This window comes from Ovis canadensis, chromosome 1 (genome assembly GCF_042477335.2).
Source record: "Ovis canadensis isolate MfBH-ARS-UI-01 breed Bighorn chromosome 1, ARS-UI_OviCan_v2, whole genome shotgun sequence".
Lineage (NCBI taxonomy): Eukaryota > Metazoa > Chordata > Mammalia > Artiodactyla > Bovidae > Ovis > Ovis canadensis.
This window is the reverse complement of record NC_091245.1, coordinates 15,924,762-15,950,375: the sequence shown is the minus strand read 5'-3', so window position 1 is coordinate 15,950,375 and position 25,614 is coordinate 15,924,762. Positions and strand designations below refer to the sequence as shown.

Sequence of the window (25,614 nt, the reverse complement as noted above, 5' to 3'; positions counted from 1 at the left end):
TACATGCTGGGGCTTCCCTTGTGGCTCAGCGGGTAAAGAATCCACCTGCAATGCAGGAGACCTGGGTTTGACCCCTGGGTTGGGAAGATCCCCTGGAGAAGGGAAAAGCTACCCACTCCAGTATTCTGGCCTGGAGAATTCCATGGACTGTATAGTCCACGGGGTTGCAAAGAGTTGGACACGACTGAGCGATTTTCACTCATTCACTCACTGCTGCTGCTGCTGCTGCTGCTAAGTCACTTCAGTCGTGTCCGACTCTGCATGACCCCACAGACGGCAGCCCAACAGACTCCCCTGTCCCTGGGATTCTCCAGGCAAGAACACTGGAGTGGGTTGCCATTTCCTTCTCCAATGCATGAAAGTGAAAAGTGAAAGTGAAGTCGCTCAGTCGTGTCTGACTCTTTGCAACCCAATGGACTGTAGCCCACCAGGCTCCTCCATCCATGGGATTCTCCAGGCAAGAGCACTGGAGTAGGGTGCCATTGCCGTCTCCGAGTCACTCACTATTACAAGCCAAACATCATTCTAAGCATCTGATTTAAGAGATACCATGGTAGCATTCTGACTTCCCTGGTGGCTCAGACAGTAAAGCATCTGTCTACAATGTGGGAGACCCAGGTTCGATCCCTGGGTCGGGAAGTTCCCTGGAGAAGGAAATGGCAACCCACTCCAGTACTCTTGCCTACAAAATCCCATTGATGGAGGAGCCTAGTGTCCATGGGGTCGCAAAGAGTGAGACACGACTAGACACGACTGAACAACTTCACTGGCACTTATGGTAGCATTCTAGGATTCTTTTCTTGAGAGTATGTGGAAGGAAAATTTTAGCCATCAACAGGAGAATGATTAAAAATAACTTTCCTCCTTGGTCTTTCTCCTTACTCATAAAACTTGAACTAAAAGTGAATCCCTCAAAGTAATCCACTTTTAACCTCTGAAGGACTAGCTGTCTAGCTACAAAAAGTTGGTCAACACCACCATCTTCTCTGATGTCAATCAAACTTGAAAAGTAAAGCAAGCAGGGTAACATCAAAGCCCATATTCCTCTGCACTGCAGCATTATTCACTGTAGGCAAGAAACAGAAGCAACCCAAATGCCCACTGACAGATGACTAGATTAAATGTGGTATGTACACATATAGAAGGAAACATTATTCAGCCTAAACAAAGAAATCCTGTCATATGCTACAACATGGATGAACCTTGAAAACATCATGCTAAGTGAGTGAAACGAGCCAGGCACAAAAAGACAAATACTGTATGAGTCTACTTAGATGAGGCACCTAGAGCAGCCAACTCACAGAAACAAAGCAGGACAGTGATCACCAAGGGCTGGAGAGTGGGGAAAGTGGATAGTTGTTTCATGAGCGCAAAGCTCCAATTCCGCAGGATAAAAAAGTCCTGGAGATCTATTTTACAACAATGTGAATATACCACTGAACTGTACATTTTAAATGGTCAAAATGGTAAATTTTGTTGTGTTTTACCACAATTAAAAAAAACTCAAAGTCCAACAAAATATAGAAAAGCTAGGTGCTGAGTTTGAACTTCTAAAGTTCATTCACCTGGTCGATTGTCTGATCCTGAATCTGTTTCTGCATTCAAGCTGGGACATGCTTGCTGCACTGCCTGGTCCCACTAGAACTCAGGAAGGTACTAGTTTTACACCAGGCTGACCCCAGCACTTAAACCTGAAAACTTAACCATGACATTATCCCCTCAGAACATACAAAATACCCCACTTCTGACTTTATAATTCCATTTTTTCCCTCCCTTCCGCTTTATATCTAAGATACTATTGATAATGACCACCTTTAGACTGCAGAAGAATGATTTTTCAGTGGAAATCCACCGGGGAACACAGGCCACTCAGAGAAAGCCCAAACCAAGGTCAAATGCTGAAAATCCCCCATGTAAACAAACATGACCCACAAGGATACCCAGAAACGAGAAGTTATTGTTTATTTTACTCATTCATTACCTGTTTCTGTCTCTCCCACCAGAATACATGTTCTGCGAGGGCACTAGTTTTGCCTGTGTGGTTCACAGTAACTAGCCTAGCCAAAGGAGGTGTGTAAGTATTCACTGACCAAATGAAAGCTGATCATGTATGTCAGAGGTTAAAGACCAGAAAGTCTAAGAAATCGCAACATGAGTTCTACATCAGGAAAGAATCCAGTATTTGCTCTGCCAGGATGCTAAAACCGCTGGGGCAGGAATGACATAGCTCACAGAGTGCTCCTTCAGCCATTTGCTGAACTGGCGCCAAACACAACATTCTTCATTATGGATATAACATCATACTCTCCCTTTTAATGCTTCAGATTCATCACTGTGCCTGACTCAGTAACTACTTAATAAATACTTACTGAACAAATGATCTGGGTGTAATTATTACATTGTAAGCTCCTCAAGGGCCAGGGTTTTGCTTCTTCTGTCAGTGGGTCTCAACAGGGATGATTTCAGCCCCCAGGGGACATTTGCCAGTGTCTAGCCACAGTTTTGGTTGTCAGAACCGGAAGTGCAGTGCTACCGGCTACAGTGATTAAAGGCCAGAGACGCTGCTAAACAGCATACAGTGCACAGAAGAGCCCCTCACAACAAGGAGTGATCTGGCCCGAAGTGTCAATAATACTGTTCTTAAGAAACCCCAATCTAAGTGTATCTTTTAATACCTGGAAAGAGTGCTGGCTTACAATAGATTTGTTGTCAAATAAATTGCCCAGCAGTTTTCACCAGGTCCTAGAAACCTAGCAGGGCCACTAACTCAGGCCACAGAAATGAGCTACAGCTTCTGGAGGAAAGGAAGCCCTTTCCTAAAAGATTCTCTAAATCTCTAAAAGAGATTTAGAGGCATTCTCTAAAAGATCTGCCTCACATTAAACATCTCCAAGTCAAAGCATCCACAGGCCTAAAGAAAGCCACTAAAATTAAAAAAAAAAAAAAAAAATCCATGTAGTTACCTCACCTAAAGTAAATTATATCTTCACCTTCTTACCCACAGGTCAGAAATGAACTATACCTTCGTAAATGTGCTTGAGATTAAACATGCTTTAGCCTAAGTTTTGGTTATTCATCGCAAAGCTTGTTAAGTCTCTCAGTCTTCCTTACCACTGTTAAATTCCGGATTTCTTCCATGACGCGAGGCCAGAAGGACTGCAGGCTCTGCTGGGCGTCGCTGCTGCCGGCACCGCCAAACCCTCCTTCTGAGGACATCCCGGCAGCTAAAACACACACGCGCGGCACATGTTACACAGAAGGAAGTCAGGCTTTGTGTCTATTTATACCTTTCCTTGTGGATGTTTTCACTCATTCATTCAGGTTTTCAGTCTGAGAAGATAATAATACAATTGTGCTGAAGAGGTTTTTCACACCAACTTAAGTCTTGGCAAAAAATGAGGAACGTTTTCCCTTTCATCCAGCTTATCTCACAGAGACTAACAAGAAGCTGAAATCAGAAAATCTAAAATTCCTAGAAGAAAAAAAAAAATATATATATATATATACACACACACATAAAACTGCTAGAAACCCAAACTCAAATCCTAATGTGAATCAAGGACTTTTAATGTCTTATTTTGGAGAGAAGGAAAAAAAAATGTACTTGGTTGCCCTAGTGTTGTCCATAATTTTCAATGCCATCCTCTCCAATGTTCTTCAAGTTCTACGTGGCTTCTCATACTCCATGCCACAGCCTGCAGCACATATATTAAGAGTCCCCAGTGATTAATACTGTACATAAATGTAAACCCAGAGTCTTAAAAACTAACAGCCAAGTTTACTCTGCTGTTTTAGTCACTGTGGTCCCATTTCTTTGGGGCTGACTATTATTATTCTTTCTAATCTCAAACAAATCTTCCTCAAAGGACACAAAATCTGTACAGCCTAGGCCAGTAACTGAGTGGGTGGCACAAAGTCCTTGAAATCACTTCCAGTTCTTTGCTTACCTGAACCCTGTTGTCAGGCACAAAGTCAAACAAAGCACACCATTAACTGGAAGCTTTAAAGATGGTTGAAAAACAATGGGGAATTAAATTCAGTACAGAGAGAAGAGGACCAAAGTTTGGCCAATTGCTTTGTCATGAAGGAGGGAAGATGAATAAGGACCCCTGCACCAGCTATATCTATACCATAAATATAGATAATACTGTAATGTTTGAAAAGATTTACGGGGGGAAAGTAAAAAACTCCAGATGGCTTAAAATGTTTATCTGGCAAATACTTAAATCTAAGAAACACTTTAATTAAACACAAAGAACAAGAAACTTTAGTGATATCCCAAGAATTTCTATTCTGGGAAATTATTCAAAAAGATTCAATATGCCAGTGACAGGATGCCGGCGGAGAGCTATCTAAGTCATTAAGAACTAATTCTGAAGGGCTGAAAGAAAAGCAGCAAGATCAGGTGTCACATGACCAAACTGCTACTTTCCAGGGTCCATGTGGATGCATGCTGGGCTGATCACTCTCTATCAGCAGAGTGGATGGAGGCTGATAAATCTAAGTTTAGACTGCGAGGATGTCTGATTCACTCCTAAATGTCTGCCTGGGATTGTCCTAGAAATCTCTGATTTTTTTTTTTTTCCCTTTTACTTCTAAAGGAAATGATGAGAGGAAAGAACAGAAGGAAAACAAGAATACAATCTTCAAAGCAGATTTCACTCTGGTGTAATGACATTGGTGGGCGATGATGTAATGGGAAAAGGTTTGGAGCCAATTTCTGGTGCTGGAGGCCCACAGGCAGCTCTATACATCAGCAGGAACTCTAAGTCCTAGGAAGCAATATGATCCTGGAGTTTCTGGAGGGAAGTAAAGTGAAGAGTGTTGAATCACAGTTGGAAATGACTAGATTAAAATCCTGAGGCCTAAAAAACCAAGTAAGAACATTTCCGCTCAGCTCCCATGACATCTTCACTTATCACCATAGGCACATGACCTATACACTATTCTCTCAGATGTACTGAGAACAAAGAAGTCAAGGTAATCTAGAGAAGTTTAGTTATTTATTTTTATTAACAGATTCTTATGAGGTACTCACGACAATGATGAGAGCAAGAATCTAACCTTTTTAAAAAGGGCAAATAAAACCTTTCCAGAAATGAAATTAATTATCAAAAAACTTTAAAAATGAATCTAACCTTTTAGTGTACGGACCCAAGGAGAGGCCTGATCTTACAGAATCTGCCATGTAAGCTGCTACAGTCAAAGAAGGAAGAGGCACAAAGTTGCCAGTGTGATACTCTGTACAACTTGCTAATGAGAAGCAGGATTCCTGAGTGCAAAGGTCTTTAAGATTTACAAAGCTGGTAACCAGTTTTGACTGTCCTCTGATCTCTTCCCACAAATGTTATCAAGGTACGTAATTCACGAAGTATTTTTAAAACCATCTGTGTATATAGTCTGCGTTTAAATCTTGAATGGCCCCAACTAAGCATGTGCTGGCACAATCAGTTCCCAAACATCTGTGCAGTCAATAGATTATGAATGAATCTTTGGCTGGCTCAGAGCCACACACTGTTGGAGTGGGGGTGCGCACAAAACAAACGTTAAAAAAATCTTTCTGGAACTGACAAACGTATTAAAGGGTATTACGTTTTTAACTTGAGAGACCCATTTTGAATTAGAAAACCATAAATGGATAATGGCAAAAAAATCCAAATCAATAATAATGTTCTTTACATTTTACTGCCTCACAGAACTTTACAATGGGGTGGGGGGTGCTTTAAGAACCACCCAGGTCCAGCTCCTCTAAAAGATGCTCACAGCTCTACTTCAACCTCTGCCCCTCCCTCAATGCACCCTAGGAGGACACTGAAACACGAGCTCCTCCCTCCACAGTTCTAGGAAACTGGTGCACTGGCTAGGCATTCTTTTCCATCTTTGGACAGCTTTCACTGCTCTTCTTTACATTAAGTTGAATTTACAAACAAAGGATCATTTCAGCTTTAGATGTAGTTACAACTTTCATGATTTTTCCATCCAGAAACCTCTTTTCATAAATTCCTGACTTCAAAACACAAAGGTACTGTACTCTCCTCATCAGGGACAGAAGATCTTCTCATGAGGAAAAAGAGAAAATGGTTTGGAGCATGTTTTCCAGCATCTTTGCACAGAAACAATTTGTAGCTAATTCTCAGTATCTCTTGGAAGACCATAAACTGTTACTATAAATTCCTAGAAAAGGTGAATATTTTTATTCAAAAGGCTTTCCTTAAAGCAAATCCAGTCTTCACAAGGAAGGGGCTTTTCAAATTAAATCAAATCTCAAGCAACAGATTTCATGAAAATAAGCTAGTATTCTCAATATTTTCTGACCATGGCACAACTTAAAATTAAAATAATAAAACCTAATCATAAAAAAACTTTGCTCACTAAACACCTAAGTTAAAAGACATAAAGTAACTTCTCACTTATTTTAATATTACATTAATTGCAACTAAATTGATTTTGCTACAGAAGTAGCCTATTTGTAACATCTACAACCCATGGAAAATATGCCAGGTTCATCTTCTAGAATGATGAGAAAGGAATGGATTTAAAAGTAAGAAAGAGATTTATATTCCAGGATCCTTTTTACTCCATGTTAAATTGCTATTGCTATCATGAGATAAAGCTATTTACATACAGTAAGACCACGCCGCATTAGCTTAGATGACTCTTTTGAAAAATGCACAACAGAATTTCCCAGATTTAATCCATGATTAATATTAGATTTATCATTCATGTTCATTAATTAATTTATAAATACCTGAATAAGACTGCCTGCTTAATTATTTAATAAAGACTTAAGAATCAGATGAAGTATTGAACGTTATTGCTATAAGAAATCTCAACTCCCATTATCTTTTAATTTATTTGGTTTTAAACAGTTTCCTTTCCAAAATTAACATGGGAAGAATCAAAGTACACCAGGAAAAGGCCATTTCTCCAATGCTCAAATCAACTGCCATCTCTCCACAAGTCTCTAAATCACAAGTGATCACTCCTTCCGTGAACCTTCTGTACTTCTGTACTTCTGTACTTCTTCCTGCCCTCATCGCATTACCTTGTATGATCATTATTTATGTATTTCTTACCACATTTCCCCTTCTGGTTTATAAGCTTCTTGTGGGTAGGACGTGAGTATGATTCATCTCTGGATTCCCTCACAGCACCTAGCACAAAGTCTGATAAATAATTACTTCCGAATGAAGGAGAGTTGTTGCATATGTACTTTCTGAGAAAAAAGAGGCCTCTTAGAAAGCCTGGCTCTGAAATAAGATTTATTGGGACGGCAAACTATTTTAGGAAGTTCAGAATATATGAGGTTCTCGCAGGACTACAATCAGAAATCCACGTGACTTGTTTAAGTGAATTTAAGATAAAATGAAGGATAAGGGCACACACACACACACACACACACACACACACACAAGCAGGAGGAGAAAGGGGGTGGGGAATACCTCTGTTTGGCCATCCACTGCAAGGACGATAAGGAGAAATTCATGCAGAAAATGAGATGATTCAATCAGATCACTCAAGGGTACACAATCTAACTGTCATTCAAATACCCAGTTACTCTTTATCATTCTTAAAAAAAGAAGACCTAAGCAGTTTTCAAAACATCTCAAAAGCAGAGTGCTCCTCCTTTGAGATTTTCTTGGAAGTCTTTCAAGCTCTTGGTTTTGACCAGGTACCATTCTTACCAAATCCTCCCTGAGCGATATGCTGGACATGGAACAGGATGTATCAAAATGATCAAGTTCATAAAATACAAAGAAACATAAGATTTTACTACAATATCCTCTAGTCTCTAAAACTCTGTACCTTTAGAGCTAAAGCCTATTTCTTAGCATATACCTCGCTCTCTCCACAAAAATCCTTTGTAATATGTCTAAACCCACATATAGCTCTCTAAAGTAACTAAAACCACACAAATGTTGTTGGGAGACAATACCTAAATCCCTATCATCACAACAACTTGAATAGGAAAAAAGACCACAGGAAAATCCCCTAAAATGAAGACCAATCTTTGATCAATGCTGCTTCCTATTAAAATACTAGAGCTGCCCCGTTCCAGGCAGTCAAATTTTACTTAAAAATAATGTTCTCACTGTTAAATGTAAGCAAATATGCCTTAGCCCAGTTGTGACTGAAGAACAAATCTAAACACTGGTACCATCTTTCACCTTAATGCCCCTCGCCATCCAACTTGCAGCCTTTAGGCATTTCAGGCTGAGAATGTCCCTAATAGTTCCCATATGTCTCCAACTTAACATATATCAAGCATCTCCCTATGTTCAAAGCACATTAACTTCTTCAGTTCTTCTCTTGACTTGCATCTTGATCATGTCTGTCATTAGATGACATGATTTTCCTTTTGCCCAATTAGCAGCTCTATCACACACATTTTATGTTCCAGTGCTACTCAGGCATTTATTGAAGTTAGCTAGTCCCAAGCTTCTTTACTTGAACTGGCTAAAACTGTTGGGATACTATATTTCAATTGGGGAATGAGACAAAGAGAGATAAAGAAAGAATATTAATATGAATGAATGAATAAGAGGAAAGCTAACTTGTGCTTGCTATTTTAGATATTCTCCCAAACTACAAAGAAAAGTGAAAACTAAATTTGAGAACTGAAATTTCTGCAACAGAACAATTTCACCAATATCAAGTTGGTTCTCATGTTTATACAGATGGACCTAAAACCATTATCAATCACAATGGCTAAAAAGGATTTCAAGCATTAAGGAGGCATATGCTTTCCACAATAAAAACCAATCTTAAATTGACAATTTCAGAAGAAAAATAACGCTGATCTAGAAATAAAAACACCTTTGTTTGTGAACTGGCCTGCTGCCGACTAGCTAGTGGCCTTGGGCCAGTCACTGCCCTAAGCCACTGCAGATGCAATGTACACTGAACACACACACCGAAGGGCAAAGGGGCGGTCCGGTATGGAAGGCCCACACTTCACTGCTTGAGGATGCAATAAATGAATGAAGACAAGGCAGGCTGACTAGAGAGAAAAGAGGGTTCAACTGTCTTTATTTAAGCTCATCTGAGGCTTCTACCGAAGCAAGAAAGCACTAAGCCTGGTGCCAGAAACCTTACTACTCAAGTCCTAAACATAACTGGATAACAGATGGTCATGCTTCTGACAGGTTATTATACAGTACCCCACTACTGTAATAATGAATAATGTAGTCTTACTGGAGACCCCTTTCCCTAATCCTGAACACCAAGTTCAGTGTGTGAGGGTCTGTCTGTCTTGAACTCCAAACGGCTAAGTAAGTCTGAAGCCCCTTTTCTAACTGCGTACAGAAGAAACTGTGCTTTCCAAAAGACTATAGGTTGGAACTGGCTGCACACTACTCTTCCTAAAGATCTGTTCACAAAGATACATGTTCAAACTGGCAGCAGAGACACTTCCTTCAAAAACAAAAATATGCTTCTGTTTGCTGTCTACTACAACATAATCTTTCAAACAAGGGCTAGATCATAATACAGTGTGTCTGGGAAAAAAGGAAGATAGAGCAACTTATGGTATGAAACTTAACAGGAAGGCATGACCAGAACATTAAAAAAAAAAAAAAAACCTGTTTCTGTGGAATAGAAACGGTATGTAAACATATCACTTCACACATTTGCTTCCTCATCCCTTCACTAATGTCCAACTTACATGATATATGTTATACACAGGCATACATGGCAGCAACAAAACGCTATCAGCATTGTGTGTGACGGAGAACAAAGCCCAGCAGGTATTCTAAAGGCAAGGGCCACAAACCACAGCCCCCAAGCCAAATCTGGCCTGCAGCCTCTTTCTATAAATTTACTTTTACTGGAAGACTACAGCCCCATTCGTATATGTTGTCTATGATTGTTTTCATGCGGAAACAGTAGAGTTCAAAGTGTTACAAAAGAAAGGATATGACCAACAAGCTAAAAATATTATCTAGCCCTCTACCAAAAAAGGGGATTTGCTAACATAACAATGGGGAAACTGAGGGCCGGAGACTGGAAAGCTTGCAGTAGATCACACAACTGTGATGGCTTCCTCACCCATTCAATCTCCAGCCCGCTCTGTGCCCAAAATATCTGTTCATCTCTCCTGACACTCCAACCTAATGAAAGTAAATACATTTCTGAAGGAAGCATGACAAGTAACTGGTTTTTTTCAGACTCTGAGCCTCCAAGAGAACCCTAACATGAGCTGGAGAAAGGAGAGTGCTATGTGTGTTCAGCCGTGTCCGACTCTTTGCGACCCCGTGGACTGAAGCCCACCAGGCTCCTCTGTCCATGGGGATTCTCCAGGCAAGAATACTGGAGTGGGTTGCCATGTCCTCCCCAAGGGGATCTTCCCGACCGAGGGATCAAACCCAGGTTTCCAGCAATGCAGGTGGGTTCTTTACCTTCTGAGCCACCAGGGAAGTCCATAGTGCCTGTTGTCTAAGCTAAATCATATTCTAAAACAAAGAATCATTTTGTTTCCTGGATCTCTCTGAAACTCAGAAACTCTAAGAACAACCTTTCGCCTAGTCTCTAGCAGGATCCTGAGTTGACGTATGCCCAGAAGTGAAAAATGTGATTCTGAAGAATGTTTCAAAAGTACCAACTTAAGAGCTTTAGAGTTTTACATAATACTTGTTTCATACATTATCCTCAGTTGATCTTCACTCAGCTCAGTGCCAAAGATATCAGTATCATTCCAGTTTCACAGATAAGAAAGCCAAGGGTTGGGTATCTTTGTGCTCAAGGTCGCATGTAGTAAATGCAGAAGCTGGAAATACAAAAGCTCTAAAATTCTGTTCTTGGTTTAGTACAGCTTGTTCGCTCTCACTTCATGTTGCTTTAAGGTGTGTGTGTATATGCAAACTATTCAGAGATAGGAGCAATCTCAGCTTTCATCACTGACTCAAATCCTTAACCCAAAAGATCATTTTAATCCACTTGCTCCCAAAATCTCTGTGGCAAACATGGAAGAGAAGATGCTCATGGAAGAGAAGATAGCTTGCTGCCATCTCCTATCATATAAACATCCTTCTCTTACTTCTCTGTGTCTCTTTCCTTGCTCCCTCACTCTCTCTTCTATTTTTCCATTCCCTCTTGCTTATCTCTAGGACAGTCAGAAGCACCTATGAATACTCAGCTGCAAACAGTGGGGGGCAGTAAAATACAGGCTAAGTACATAAAGAAAATCTATTGGACCTGGAGGTTCTTGTTCTCTGGCTACTAACTGGTCACTTAACTTCCGGAGGCCTCTGGTCACCTCACAGGGCAGCTGCAGCACACAAACGGGGAACACATATAAGAAGGCCTTGAAAAATACCAAGCACCATATAAATGTCATATGGCATGTCAGAATCACTGCTCAGAGCTAGACAAGTCATCCTTCCTGGTCTGGCCAGTCCCACACACAGTACCACACCAAAAGACCAATCTCCCTTACATACAGTAACAAGTAACCCAATTTGCTTCTTTCTCTAATTTAGACTACTTAGAGTTTCCGGAGTGCAGAGTCAGATGTACAGAAACAACTGCACTGAGAAATCTTCTTCCACTTCTTTTATAAACATAAAATAACTTAAAGTCCTTTAAAGTTTTAAATTCAGAATGAATGTACTAGTTCCAAATAAAGAATTCAAGATAGATATGATTAGATATGCTCTTAACTTAAATCCTTGGGAATATCAATGATCAGCAGCTATGCAGGCCGTCTCTCTAGACAAATCCAAAAAAACTAAAATTCTTAGAACGTGTCTCCTTGGACACCTCAGACTTCTGTAAGCAGGGAGTATGTGGCTGTTCTGTTTTGCAGAAGGAATCTTGTTTTTTATGTTAGAAGGTGGAGGAGACCTGGAATCTAGGCAGTATCCCATCCCATCTGGCCCCCCCAACCAAGAGCAAGATTCTGTTTTGAGCTCTGAAAAGAGCCCTGGCTGCTTCTATCTCCATCTAAGATCTTGGAGTAAAGGGAACATGTTGTGAAAGTAGTAATTTTTGAGACTATCTAGTGGACTGAAACCAACTTTTAAAGTTTTTTGGGGGGACTAGCACTGCTAAGGAGCTTACTTTCACACTACACACAACTGTAAGAAATTAAACATACACAGTCACTGATCAGTGATCACTAAATTTTTTTTCTCCCCAAGAAACCATTCCTGGCAACCAATAAAATCTATTTCTATAATTGGCATATTCACTGTCTTCAGACACATTATTATTATTAGGCACATTATTTTTCAAGCCTAAAATTTTCATGCTCTTATTTTCTGCCCAGTTCTTATTTAATTATCTTTGTTTCTGGCACATCCTCAAGGAAAACATGGCTTGCACTTAGCGGGAACTCAACACACATCTACTAATGAACAAACACAAGCTCCTCAAGAACTATTTTAAGACCCCAGGTACCTTTGACTTCACTCTGGGTTCTTTTCTTTGAAATGTGCATATGGGGAAACCCCTTCTCAAGTACCTAAGCTCAGCTGTGCAATAACTGCTGTGTAATAATACAATGGAAAAGTAAAAAAAATAGTGGGGATGGGAAGAAACCTGTGCTACTTTAGAAAATGTTAACACAAATGTTCATAATTATCTAATCATAGACTCCACTGAAAAATGGAAGATTGTGCTGGTGAATTAATCCATCTAAAAACTGGAGAATTCTCGATAAAAAACTTGGAGGGCATTAAAAGAGCGTCAATAAGAGCTTGGCTTTATTGATTTAGCTGCATGATTCTGCTGATTCACAGACACCAAATTCTGCCCTCTGCTTAGTGTCTTTTAGCACTGATTTGAAAGTTAAAAGCAAGCAAGAAACGGCATGAGAATAAACAAATCCTCCAAGTCAACCAAACGCTGTATCTCCCACCTCTGTGTATACAGCTGTCAGGAACAGAGAATGTAAAGACCACTTCAAAGAATGCAAAGCAACGGAGATGGTTATGCTAATCCTTTGCATTTGTACATGCTTTACACTTTGTAAAGTAGCTTTCCTCCTTTACATTATCTCATTTATTCTTTACTACAAACACAAATATTCCCATCTGACAGATAAAGACACTTAATCCAGAAGACTGAGGGGCATGTCTTAGGTTACAGGGCAAGTGTATGCCAGAGCCAGAGCCAGAACCACGACCCATATGCCCTTATTCTCAGCTCTACTGGCCACCTCATGCGAAGAGCTGACTCACTGGAAAAGACTTTGATGCTGGGAGGGATTGGGGGCAGGAGCAGAAGGGGACGACCGAGGATGAGATGGCTGGATGGCATTACTGACTCGATGGACGCGAGTCTGAGTGAACTCCAGGAGTTGGTGATGGACAGGGAGGCCTTGGCGTGCTGCGATTCATGGGGTCGCAAAGAGTCGGACATGACTGAGCGACTGAACTGAACTGATGCTCTTTCACAGCATGCTCTCCTCCTGCTTTAGCACTGGTAACTCAGCAAAGGACCAAACACTTGAGAACCTAGGGATCTTCTCAGCCTGGAACATAAACCCATCAAGCCCTTTATCTTTTAGTTTTCCTGATCATCCTTCCTGGAGAACATACCCCAAAAAGCCAAGCTGTCAGATTCTTACATATTTCCGGGTAAAAGTTTAAGGTTTTTAAGCTTGTTAAAGCTGCAGTTGCCCATAAGGACGAGGACTTGGGGCTATCTGGTCACCAACCAAGAGTAGACATAACAAGGTCCAGTAGATCAAGTTCACTTTCTGGGAGCCTGATGATGAGAGTCTCTATCTTTTCACTATAGTTGAGAGCAACAGCCTTAGCCTAGCCCCCACTTACTGGAGCCACGTCCACTGCCGCACACTCTCAGGAGGAATCACCTGCCATAGCTACTCTGTGAACATATTGGCAATGTTATTTTAATTATGTGGTCATTTTCCTCTTAGAATCAAAATCCCTGTCCCTAACTACCTTAACAGGGATAAAACGAAGGTTATAAATCACAGCTAGGAAATACAAGCAGCTGATTATTTAAGAACACACTGACCCATCTAAAAACACTAATCTCTGTGGTTCAAGGTAAGAACTCAAATATAAGAGGTGCCCAATACATACAACAAGTGTACGTTTGCACATCTAAGGAACACCAGAGAACAACACAATTCTAACCTTGTATCTGTTTGGAAATCCCTCATCTATTTCTCTGATCTTAGTAAATTTAGATAATTCCCCAACATAATGGTAGTATTCATACTAGTATGCTACCTATTTGTACTATGTTTCATTCTGAAAAGAAAGAGTTGTGTTCACCTATCTTGTTTGACAAAAACTTTAAAAATCACTCCATTAACTGTAAAGGACTATGTTTCATGAAAACATATTACATTACTTAACTACCTTCAAGGGTAGCGTTATGAGCATCTGGCCTGTTAATTACCAGATGAGAAATGATCATGGAGTTCAGGATATAAACAACGGAGTAAAACGGCTGGAAACTTATCACTATTCCTCTAATGAAAAGGCTCTTATTGCCTCTGTTAGACTGAGGATAGTTACAACATACCTAGCCTAGAAATCTGCTTAATCCTACAGATGAGGTGGTTCTATTCCTGGTAATTTATTATGTTTGCTGCTCTTCAGTGTTATCATGACCATGTGGATATAAATTACTTGCTAAGTAAATGTTGCCAAATTCCTACTTGTGTATTTATGGTTGGCTTCATGCAGAACGCTGCTATTGGAGGCTTTACAAAGCCAACAGTGATAAGATTAGGTGGATGCAACTTAGGGAAAAGTCTTTGCACTGGATGGAGATGTGTGTGTATACTTAAGAGCTTAAACAAGAAAGCCTGAGGTTATGCATCCACACACATATACATAAACATATATATAACTAATCTCAAAGAGCTACTGCATAACTTTTCAAGGAAATACCTGTACTTTTTCAGAAAAAGTGAAGGCCAGATCATAGGGCAGTATTTCTAATCTTCTTCGTATCAAGGCACACACTGGAAATGTTAGTATTACCTTTCTTAATATTTAACCTATGCGAAGAATTGACTCATTGGAAAAGACCCTGATGCTGGGAGGGATTGGGGGCAGGAGCAGAAGGGGACGACCAGGATGAGATGGCTGGATGGCATCACCGACTCAATGGACATGAGTTTGAGTGAACTCCGGGAGTTGGTGGTGGACAGGGAGGCCTGGTGTGCTGTGATTCATGGGGTCACAAGGAGTCGGACGCGACTGAGCGACTGAACTGAACTGATGGGCTAATACTGATGCCCTTGCTCACTTTAACCTGTGAGAAGATCGTGTATCACGCATGGCACTCCACAATGCTCATTTCTAGATGTCTCAACTTCAGGGTCCAACCTTTTCTGTGTTTCCGTCATGGACACGAAGCTTTATTCTTCTGGTCCTCTGTCCATCCTTTCCCTTGATTTCCCATCCATTCCCCAGGTTCAGTTATGATCTTGATTAACTTAAATTCCAAACATATTTTACCAATTCTGGTATTTCTCCAACGCTCCAGTCCTGCTTGCTAAACATCTCCAATGGAAAGCCACCCAGAACTCTTAACTCCTTTTGTCTAAAGTTACATCTGTCTTCTTCTTTCCCCAAACCTGCTCCTTCTAACTTTTCTATTTCCATCCTCCAGTCTCCCAGGCTTGAAATCTGAGTCATCCTAGATTCTGTTCAATTCTAATCAACTGGTAAACTCTGTAATAACAGTGTCCATCTCCTGACCTTTCTTCATATTGCCACTATCTCTGCTCAGGTTCTCATCTCTTCCATGTAATAATAAAAATGATGGATAACAGCTAATGCTACTCATTTAAGACTGTGTGCCAAGTATGCATCTAAGCCTTTTACCCTGCTCTTTTACCCTCACAATAATCCTATGGGTTGTGAACCTAGCATGTGAACTCACTGCATAATGTTTACTATTTCTAGGATCCTCTGGTCATTTCTACAATTATAGTTAATGAATATTATAAAAGCACAGCTCTGATAATGTTACATGAACCTATCACCCAACATTTCCAGTGGTTTACCATTATTAAGGAGAGACAGTTCAAATTTCTTAGCTTGGCAGGTCAAGGCCCTCCAATATCTGACCCCAACTCACTCCTGAGATTTTCTTTTGTGACTCCCTCAGGGCTTCCCAGGGGGCGTGAGTGGTAAAGAATTCGCCTGCCAATGCAGGAGACACAAGAGACATGAGTTCAGTCCCTGGGTTGGGAAGATCCCCTGGAGTTGGGCACGGCAACCCACTCCAGGAGTTTGACGGGCTACAGCCCATAGGGTCGCAAAGAGTGGACACGACGGAAGCGACCTGGGACCGACAGACCTATCCCTAACTCATATCCTTATGCGCTATGCAGACTAGACAATGTACTGCTCTCAGCCCACACTACACCTTTTGAATCATGATGCTGCTCCTCCTGTTCCCCACACCTGACGTGCTCATGCCCCTAGCTCCAAGTCCAACACCCAGTTAAAATGCCTTCCTTCATTCCTAAGCCAGAGGGTCCCCCTTCTCTGAATTCTGTGCCTTTTGAGTACACTTTCCATATCAGTTTCATACACTTGATATACATCATCTGTCTCCCCTACCAGACTGTTAGATCCTGCAGTATTAGAAAGATTACAGTACACACCAATTTTACCTGCAGACATTTCTTTGAAATCTCCACATAAATGAGACATGCATGCAGGTGAGTTAGTGAAGGAAGTATAAAACATTCAGCTTCAGTATTTTCTCACAGGGGCTTCCCCGATGGCTTGAGTGGTGAAGAATCTGCCTGCAACATGGGAGACACAGGAGATGCAGGTTTGATCCCTGGGTCAGGAAGATCCCCTGGGGAAGGGAATGGCAACTCACATCAGCATTCTGGCCTGATGAAGTCTCCGGACAGAGGGGCCTGGCGGGCTATGGTCTATAGGGTCACAAAGAGCCGGACATGACTGAACTACTAACACAAATACACACCAGAACTATATAGCGTAGGTAGATAAAGGAAACACTAATTGTGTCTGGATATTTCCAGTTAAGCAGGTCTTCTCTTTAGTCTTCTGTATAACTGAAACTACAGAGACAGACCAAAATGACAGAACTTCCAAGAAAAAAGGATAACCAAGTGAATCAGTACTGCTGTTTGCTGTGGTTATTTTTATACATCCTTTCTTCCTTTGAACTAAGGAACACAAGGTCACAAGCTATGTTATGCCACTTCAGAGTTAAACATTTACAAGATTTTTTTTCCCTTTAGTTCTGCCTTTACACTTTATCTTCATTTCTTATCCTTCAATTGCCCTTTTTCACTGCAGGGTAGAGTTGTTAACTTAGTTTATAGTAAATACCCTTACAGAAAAACTTTGGTCAACTACTGAACAAGTGGAGTCTGGCTTTTCGATGCCAAGGAGAGAGACGGGAAGATATGGGTGATATTGCAAATAGAATCTAAGTTCTAAAGAGCCAAGCCCAACAGAGGTAGCAGAAAGAACCGATTAAAAAGAAAACTAAGCAGATGTGAAGTAGATATCATCCAGCTGTGTCTACTATAATTCAGTCACAGTATACCTCAAGACTTAAATAGAACATGAGTTACATTATTCAAGCTCTTGTTCTTTCAACAAACTACATCTTTTGTTCAAATATATGAAGATAGTTAAAAGAAATCCAGCCACGAAAGGGAAAAATTAAAAATTTTCAAGTACATTATGGTCTACCAGAGAATATGCAAAATAAAATCAAAACAAAAATCAAACCTACAACTACCCAAGCACACATATGCAGGTATACAATACTAATTTTGCTGGCAGTAATGATTAAAGTTGGCATACTTAAAATGTTCCTTTGGAAGTATATACACAATGATTTCTATTCAGTCTTGGCAAATGCTTAAAAAGATCTTGGGATCTTTGTTTATTACATACTGGTTGGCTTTAAGGAACCACTTGAAGAACCAGGCCCAAACTTGTTTGGGAATTAGCATGTTCTTGAGGTGTGTTAACAATAACAACAAAACTACCTGGCATGCAGGTGTTGTATTTGTGTACCTTTACTTCCTTGCAGTGAAAGGAACACATAAAAGAGATCCTGCTCTCCGGGACAGTTCAACCAGGTGGGTACCATCAGCTTCCTAGCTGATTCTCAGCTTTCTGCATAAGCAACTAACTGAGGCCAGAGATCTTCAGATCCCAAATCGACAGTAAGTCTGCCGCCACAGCAGACTTTCTTAACCAACAGGCTCCACATGGAGACATCTGAACGTCTTCCACGGCCCACTTGCTCTCTGTCCCTTCTGTATTCACACAGCAAACCTGTACAGATGTACCAGAAAGGAAGACAAATATGAAACATAGTAAGTAAAAACAACCTAGAGGAATAAAAGAAACACTGAATGAACTGAGCTGGAGTTCAATCTCTGACCACTTACTAAAAAGCTGAAAGACCCAGACAACTAGCCTCTCTGGGCCTCAGCTTCCCCACTTCCCGAGAAGGGAATCAGGCTAGATCCCTAAATAATCTTCACTGGGTTAACTTAACAGTATACACACTCTGTATGCATATTTCACTGGGATTAGGGACAGACAAAAATGACGTCTTTCATGAAGAAGACCACGTACAAATGATTAGCTTTAAAAGTCTCTTCCGGGTCACTGGAGCCTCCACGAAAGTAAACTGCTTCTTTAAAAGGAGATTCCCATCTTCTTTTAGGAACAAAAAGTTCCCAGTGACCATGACTGCTGTCTTCAAACATACACATCCCTGAAACTAGAATTTTATGTGTAGAGGCCAATGCCAATTTTGCCAAACCTTATTTCATAAAAATGACTCTTTCAGTGCACAGAAAGGAGGTAGACATCAATGCTGACTGACCATGCCTGAGAGGAAATGACTTAATAGGACCGGAAATCAAATAGATTATAAAATATCCACTATCACCACCACCCCTGGGGGTGCAGGGGGGAACCCTAAGAACAGATGACACCAGGCATGTAAAATGGGCAAGAAAGAAAACCGCATGAGTTCCCACCATTTACCTTGGAAATGTATCTTACAATAGGTATTAACTGTGAGAAATTTATTCCCGCATTTATATTTTGATGAGACCAAGTATTTTTTAAATCTTCATCAGAACATTCACTAGCTTACAAGTTTGAAAACTGACATAAAAGAGATCATATGACCACTAAGCAAATGAAAAGTGGCTCCCGTTTACTTTATAAATATTGGTGCACAAACTAAAAATGTAACCCCTTCCTGTTAAACATCTACAACTATTACAACTTACTTGCATTCTACTGCAAATCTTAGTATATAATCAGAACAGGTTTCGGTGTTTATTCTGAGAGGTCCCTAAATCTAACAAGGGTTTTAAAAAAACCAGAGTTCTCATTTTACCTTGCTCTAAGAGATCCTTGATTTTTGACTAAAGGGTTAAAATTCTTCCACAGGAATCCTGGTAAAGGAATGTTTGATGGTCTCAATGTCTGCATTACATGGGGTCCTATAAGCATAAACAGGAATATGCAGGTGAAAGCATGTGAAGCCAGTTAAAGAAAAGATGTGTCAGGTTTAAACAAACTCTTTTTAAACATATTAAAATAACAGCATTTTCTTTGATGCCACATCTATCTCCATAAGCATTTAACCCATAGTTTGAATTAGTAACAACCAACATTTATGCAGCACTTCACAGTTTACAAAGCACTCTGACATACATGATCTTATTTGAGACTCACCACTAAATAGGAAGGCGCTATTTTTAGGTTCCATTTTTACATGTGAGGAAGCTGACACTAAATGGCTGACTTGCCCAAGCTCACAAAGCTGGTGATAGCAGAGCACACCATCTCCTGCTTGTGCTACTGCACCATGCAGCCTCAGATACAATCAGAGCTAACAAATATCCAAACCTCAGACCCCGTTTAAGCCTCTTCTCTACACATGCACCCACCCCCCAGCCTATTACAGTTAGCTCTAGGTCTCTGCGCCTTATGAAAGTAGAGTTTTCTTCATTTCTCTGGGAAACATTTATCTGGCTAAAGTGTTAAATGAGATCATACTGACACCATTCAACATATACTGGAAAATATCTTAGTCACCAGGGGCTCTGCAGAGGCATGTCTGTGCGCCTTCTCAGGCCGTAGGTCAGATTCTCAGGGACCATGACCCTAAGAAGGTTAAGGACCCAGGCTAGAGGTAGCAGCTTTCCAAGAAGCTAACTCCACAAAGTTCTTAAGTTAAAAAAGAGTTACCTAGGCCTCACACTGTGAGCCACTTACCTTCTGCCTCCCCAGCTCCGGGCCTTCTCCCAGGACCAGTAGGGTCATTCAGTATCTACAACTGTTTTTTAAATCCCGTATTAAAAACCGGAGTAACTGGTAACATATAAATCAATGACTTGTAAAAAAACAAATTTAAACTAAAATAATAATCTGTTAAAAAGTAATCTTTACCATGTACTCCTTTCTCTTACGACTTAACTTCTCAGAATGACCGTTTGCCTTTTTTTTTTTTCTGTAAAGGACTGTTTTCCTACCATAAGCATTCCAATTTCCCAAAAGAAGTTTCACAAACATAACTACTTTGAACTCCTGAAATACCATTCTTCACTAAGAATCCTCTAGATTACATAGAAGACAAGGTAGCATGCAAGGAATTCTGAATGTTAGGCAGTTCACTCAACCATCATACCAGAAGGACTTAAAATTTTTTGCTGGGGGGAGGGAATGAAGAAGAGTGCGAGAGAAAAATGAACGCAGCCTCACTGCTGTATTGCTTGGAGACTCCTAATCTGAATCTATAACATAACCCTACTAACCACTGGACCTGAACATCAGAAGTACAGCTTCTTTTCATCCTAAATAGAAGCTTTTCAGTCCAAAATCTGCATAAACAAACTTTGTCCTTCAATCTTTCAACTCCTCAGCAGTTTTTCAAGGTCACTTTTCCAAGCAACGACAGAGGCCTGTGTCTAGCAACTTTGACTGCTATACCACTCCAATTCCACGAGCCCAAAATCTAAACCCCCATTGATTCTCTCAGGTAAATCCTCTACTCAAGGGGAAGGCAAATTAACAGCCTCCAAACTTCTTGGACAGGGCCTGCTCCTTTTCCCTCCCCAGAGGCTGAGCGCTGCCGGTCCACTGCTCCATGCTAAGTCTGCTGCAGAAATGTTCCAATGACCTTCATTCCATATTTGCAAACAGAAAGAAAACAAAGAATTGCTTTTTGGAATCAAGTGTCTTATGGATCTTAGTACATGAGATGGAAGATTTCACTAGTCACAAGAACAGGCTGGTTACCCATTAGCCAGCAACCTACATTAGTTTCATATCCCTAAAGGGGGGGGGGGGAGGTTGACCAAGGGCAAAAGACAGGGTGCCTATATACTTTACTCTCCTATTCACAAACTGTAGGTAAAATTAGGATTTTAAAGATTTCATATAGAAAATGTAAAGCATTTTGCTCACATCATTTTAAGGAACCAAATCAACACCTAACAAAATGTGTGAAACTGGTGGAAAAAGATTTGTTCTTGTCACTGCCAATATAGTGGAGATGTTTCTAACCAGCATTCGAAGCTAAAATGTGCATTTTAAAACAAAAGCTGTTCATTAACTGGTACTTATTAGAATGCAGAAGCAGACAGGTAAATCAAGAAAGTTATGGGAGAATTTCACATTGGCATGTGGGCCTTTACCATTTACCATTAGAACCTGCATCCCAGTGCAAATCATATTTTCACACAAATTTAGAACAGCAATGGTGCTACTTCCACCTCTGAAAACACAAATGTCAACAAAGTGCACGGAAACAGAAAAAGTCTCACAACAACTCAGCTTATTCTATAGGAAAGGTTCAGTGCACTTGAACAAAGGAAAATTATTTGGAAAACAGTTAAGTTTACCGAAAGCAAAGAGAAAGTGCTTTGCTTCTGTGTGCCCCTGAAAAATGATTAGCCTTCCTTCATGTACCTGCTCTAGTCAATACTCAACTAGGAAAAGAAATCCTAGTTGAAGGGCATGCAAAATCTAAACAGAGCAAGGTATTCTAGGTGCACCAAAAGGTATGCATGGAATGTAAAGTGGCCATTTTCTCAAACAGTGCAACTTGTCTACACTCTCGGAAGCTAAACAGTTTCTACCATCTTAACACAAAACAAAGAATTAAACTTACCGGGAACTGCATTAATTTTACATGTAGTTATTTATATCTCCTCGGACAGGGAGAATTTAAGTCACTCCTATCCCTCCCCCCCCAAAAGGACGGAGGAAACAAAAGGCAGCAGGAGATGCAGAAACCTGAGTCTGGAATGTCCACTCCAGTGAAAGCCCGAACAGCTGTCCCCCCACCCCCCAGCAAACTATTCGCCATTTTTCTTTGTCTTTCAGCTGACCCCTGCCTCAGTGAAAAACTCCGAGGCTCCAATGAAGCCCTGCAGCCTCCTTCCACTTTAACAGTCAAAGGCATTCAATCTAGCATGCTATTTGACACCAAACCTTGCCTCCAGAGTGGTCCCATTGGTTGAGCAGCTTTATCAGCTAAGAACACAAAGCCATGATTGGCTGCTCACGTCATCAGTTACCTCCTTTGCACACTTCCTGTTTTAAAGTTACCTTGAGAAGCAGAACAGGGGTCAGATCCAGACTTCAAACTACAAGGAACTTAAGGCTTCAAAATGCCTGGCAAATGCACACAGCAGATGCACTAGGGCCACACGTGCTTCCAAAACAGAAGATTCTGAAATTTTAGAAGTGTTCGTAAAATCACCCGAAAGGGCTGTTACAGTTCCCACCCAAAGGATTTCTTATTGGCTGTCAGAGTTCCATTTAAAAAAATTTAAGGTAATTTAACTGCTTCTGATTGGCCATCAAAGATGTCTGTAAGATACTGCTACAGGATCCTATGGCAGTAAACCAGAAAAGCAATGTGCACAAGGTTGGAAAGTTGTGGCTTAACTATCTTCAGCTTCCTGTTGAGCATTAACAGAAGAAGAAAAAGAAAACTGGGTGGGCTAAATCCAATGGCTCCAAAGAAAACACAGCTTCTTTAAAGTAACAAAGAGTGATATCAATGGCCATACAGCACTCTGCAAGATTTCCAAAAAGGCATCTGACATTATGTCCATGGTAATTTCAAAAGCACACATTTCATTATTTTGAAATACAACCGAATCTAAATGGAAAAATTCCGTGATAATGTATGAAGTTAGTGACAGGGACAATGGTATTTTCAAGAAGTCCACCAGGAACCCAAGAGGAAAATATAATGATAAAGGGGGGAAAAACTGGTGAAGAGTGAACATTAGTGACTATACTGTTTAAAACAATATAGTTTGATGGGTTAACTAATTTATTCAGAGTGGTTACAAAATATTGCTGATTAGCTTTCAATACAGCAGAGTTCTGATATCAAAAGGATTAACTTTTCTACCACATTTTTAAGAATAAGCAGCAGAGCTGATGAATTTTAAGTATCGTGGTTACTGAAGACATTCTGGGTACTAAAGTTTACCAGTGGTGGTCAAAGACTCGTTATGGATTATGTGCCCAACTGTTTATATTTTAAGAGAAGCCTCCTAATACAGTGAAAATTAAAATTTTTTTAAAGTATTCAAATAGAAACATCTCACTATTACCTGAGGACTTCAACAATCTCCTTAGATCTGCTTCCTCTCATCAAAACAAAATATCCCAGGACTAAACAACACAACTGTTTTGCCAGACAGATGAGATCCTTTCTAGAAATTTCTCAGTTTTACGTAAGAGGTCATTATAGACACATGCAGAGATCCAGCAGTTTCCTGAAAAAGAAGCAAGGCGGACTGTCCAATCACTTTGCCATACTAACTTCTCTTAGAGAAAGACTGAGGTGCAGAAACGTTAAGCAACTGGCCCCTAGCCATTCATCTAGGATTTAAACTCAGGTCCCACCCCAGGTGGTAACCTTGCCATGGCACTACAATGCTTACCAAGACATGGAGCACCCCAGGCCCAAGTCCAAGGAAATTCTCAGGTGTCACATGTACAGTCCTTCATTGGTATCCATGGGAGACTGGTTCCAGGATCCCCTACATTTACTAAAATCTGAGGATGATCAAGCCCCTTATATTAGGTGGTGCAGTACTGTTGACCCTCTGTATTTATGAGTTCAGTATACACAGACGCTGACTGTACACATAGATAGCACTAGTCATCACACCCAACTTCATTAATTTAAAAATTAGGAATCTGATTGATGTTTCATTTCATCTGTTGGTTAGAGATCCAGTTAAGTATCTGACAAACAGCACTCCATAATTTGATACAAATTTTATTGCTGAACTACAAGAAACATTTCAGTTCAGTTCAGTCGCTCAGTCGTGTCCGACTCTTTGTGACCCCATGAATCGCAGCACGCCTCACATGTATAATTTATAAGGATTAGAAACAACTGTATCATTAAAAACATTATACATTAAAATATTAAAGGACTACATGGCAATTTCACTACAGCATCTAAATAAGAGCTTAGATACGCTAACAGAGTGCATTGTGGGACAATTCCTGAAGCTACACAAAGTTACAGGCATTGCAGGTCTTTTCTGAAAAGTTTAGACCCTGAATAGCTACCAACTTTGGAAAGGAAGGCAGAAGGCCAATAGGCCAGTTGTGTGCCTTATTCACGCTAGAGCCTAGCTTAACCTCATAAGACTGGGGGTCATGTCAGCTGCAAGGAAGCAAAAAAGCTGCTTTGAGGGGTGGGAAGCAGAGGAATATGCTTATTCACATCAAACCAACTAAACACCTAGGAATCAGGAAGAGTTAGTTTCAAATTAAGATTCCTCTACTTATTAACTGTATGACACTAGGCTAACCCTGAGCCTCAGTTTCCTTATCAGTAATATATGGATATCACCATCTGTATCACAGAGTCACTCTAAGAATTAAATGAGCTAGCGTATGTAAAGTATACTGTACTGTGTCTGAACAAGCATTAAAAAAAGGGGGGGGGGCGGGGAATACGAAAGGTCACCCAATCCAAATTTCTTGTTTTACATAGGGGTTAAAGTTCAGAAAGGCCTAGCTCCTTAAGGCCCCAAAGCTACTATGAAGTAATGTCTCTTTTTATCTCCAGCATACCCTGCAACCCTGCAGAAAGCAACTCCTGAGCCTTAAAGGACAGTGTAGGAGGACTACCAGCTGCTACTAAAAATCTTCCCCAGCTTTATGCTGGGAATCCATGCCTTTCACCACCAATCCCAGCTGAGGTCTGGCTACTGTTCCAAAAGTCTACCTCTGATTCTGCTTTTAATGCACCAGATTAAACCAAACATGCCCCTTGATACTTTGTGATGGTCTTTGGCGTAGTTTTTATTAGTTCTTGGCAGTTTGCAAGAAAAACACTTCAATCCCTATTTCTCATCAGCAGTCACTTTAGTAGAATTCAAGACACCAGTGGGGGTTTACCAGGTGGTTCAGTGGTAAAGAATCCACTTGGCAATGCAGGAGACATCAGTTTCATCCTTGGGTCAGGAAGATCCCCTGGAGAAGGAAATGGCAACCCACGCCAATATTCTTGCCTGGGAAATCCCATGGACACAGGAGCTTGGCAGGCTACAGTGCACAGGGTTGCAAAAGAGTCAGACACGACTTAACAACAAGTGGGAAAAGAACTCAA

The 25,614-nt window shown here is 40.6% G+C and overlaps 1 protein-coding gene across 44 annotated transcripts in view; it reads right to left on the bottom strand.

Annotated features, from left to right (window-relative positions):
• NFYC (nuclear transcription factor Y subunit gamma) overlaps nucleotides 1-25,614 on the bottom strand; it is a 64,628-nt gene that overhangs the window by 26,631 nt on the left and 12,383 nt on the right. For 4 of the 44 annotated variants that reach the window (XM_069587616.1, XM_069587745.1, XM_069587689.1 and 1 more), the window contains exon 2: nucleotides 3,112-3,224. In XM_069587616.1, the coding sequence (XP_069443717.1) occupies nucleotides 3,112-3,216 (105 nt within the window). In that variant the 5' untranslated portion in view covers nucleotides 3,217-3,224. Of the gene's footprint in view, nucleotides 1-3,111; nucleotides 3,225-16,609; nucleotides 16,745-18,002; nucleotides 18,267-19,350; nucleotides 19,457-20,234; nucleotides 20,331-20,408; nucleotides 22,464-22,571; nucleotides 22,760-25,614 lie in introns of those variants that run through there. The other 40 variants (XM_069587468.1, XM_069587572.1, XM_069587780.1 and 37 more) reach the window with 34 other exon arrangements.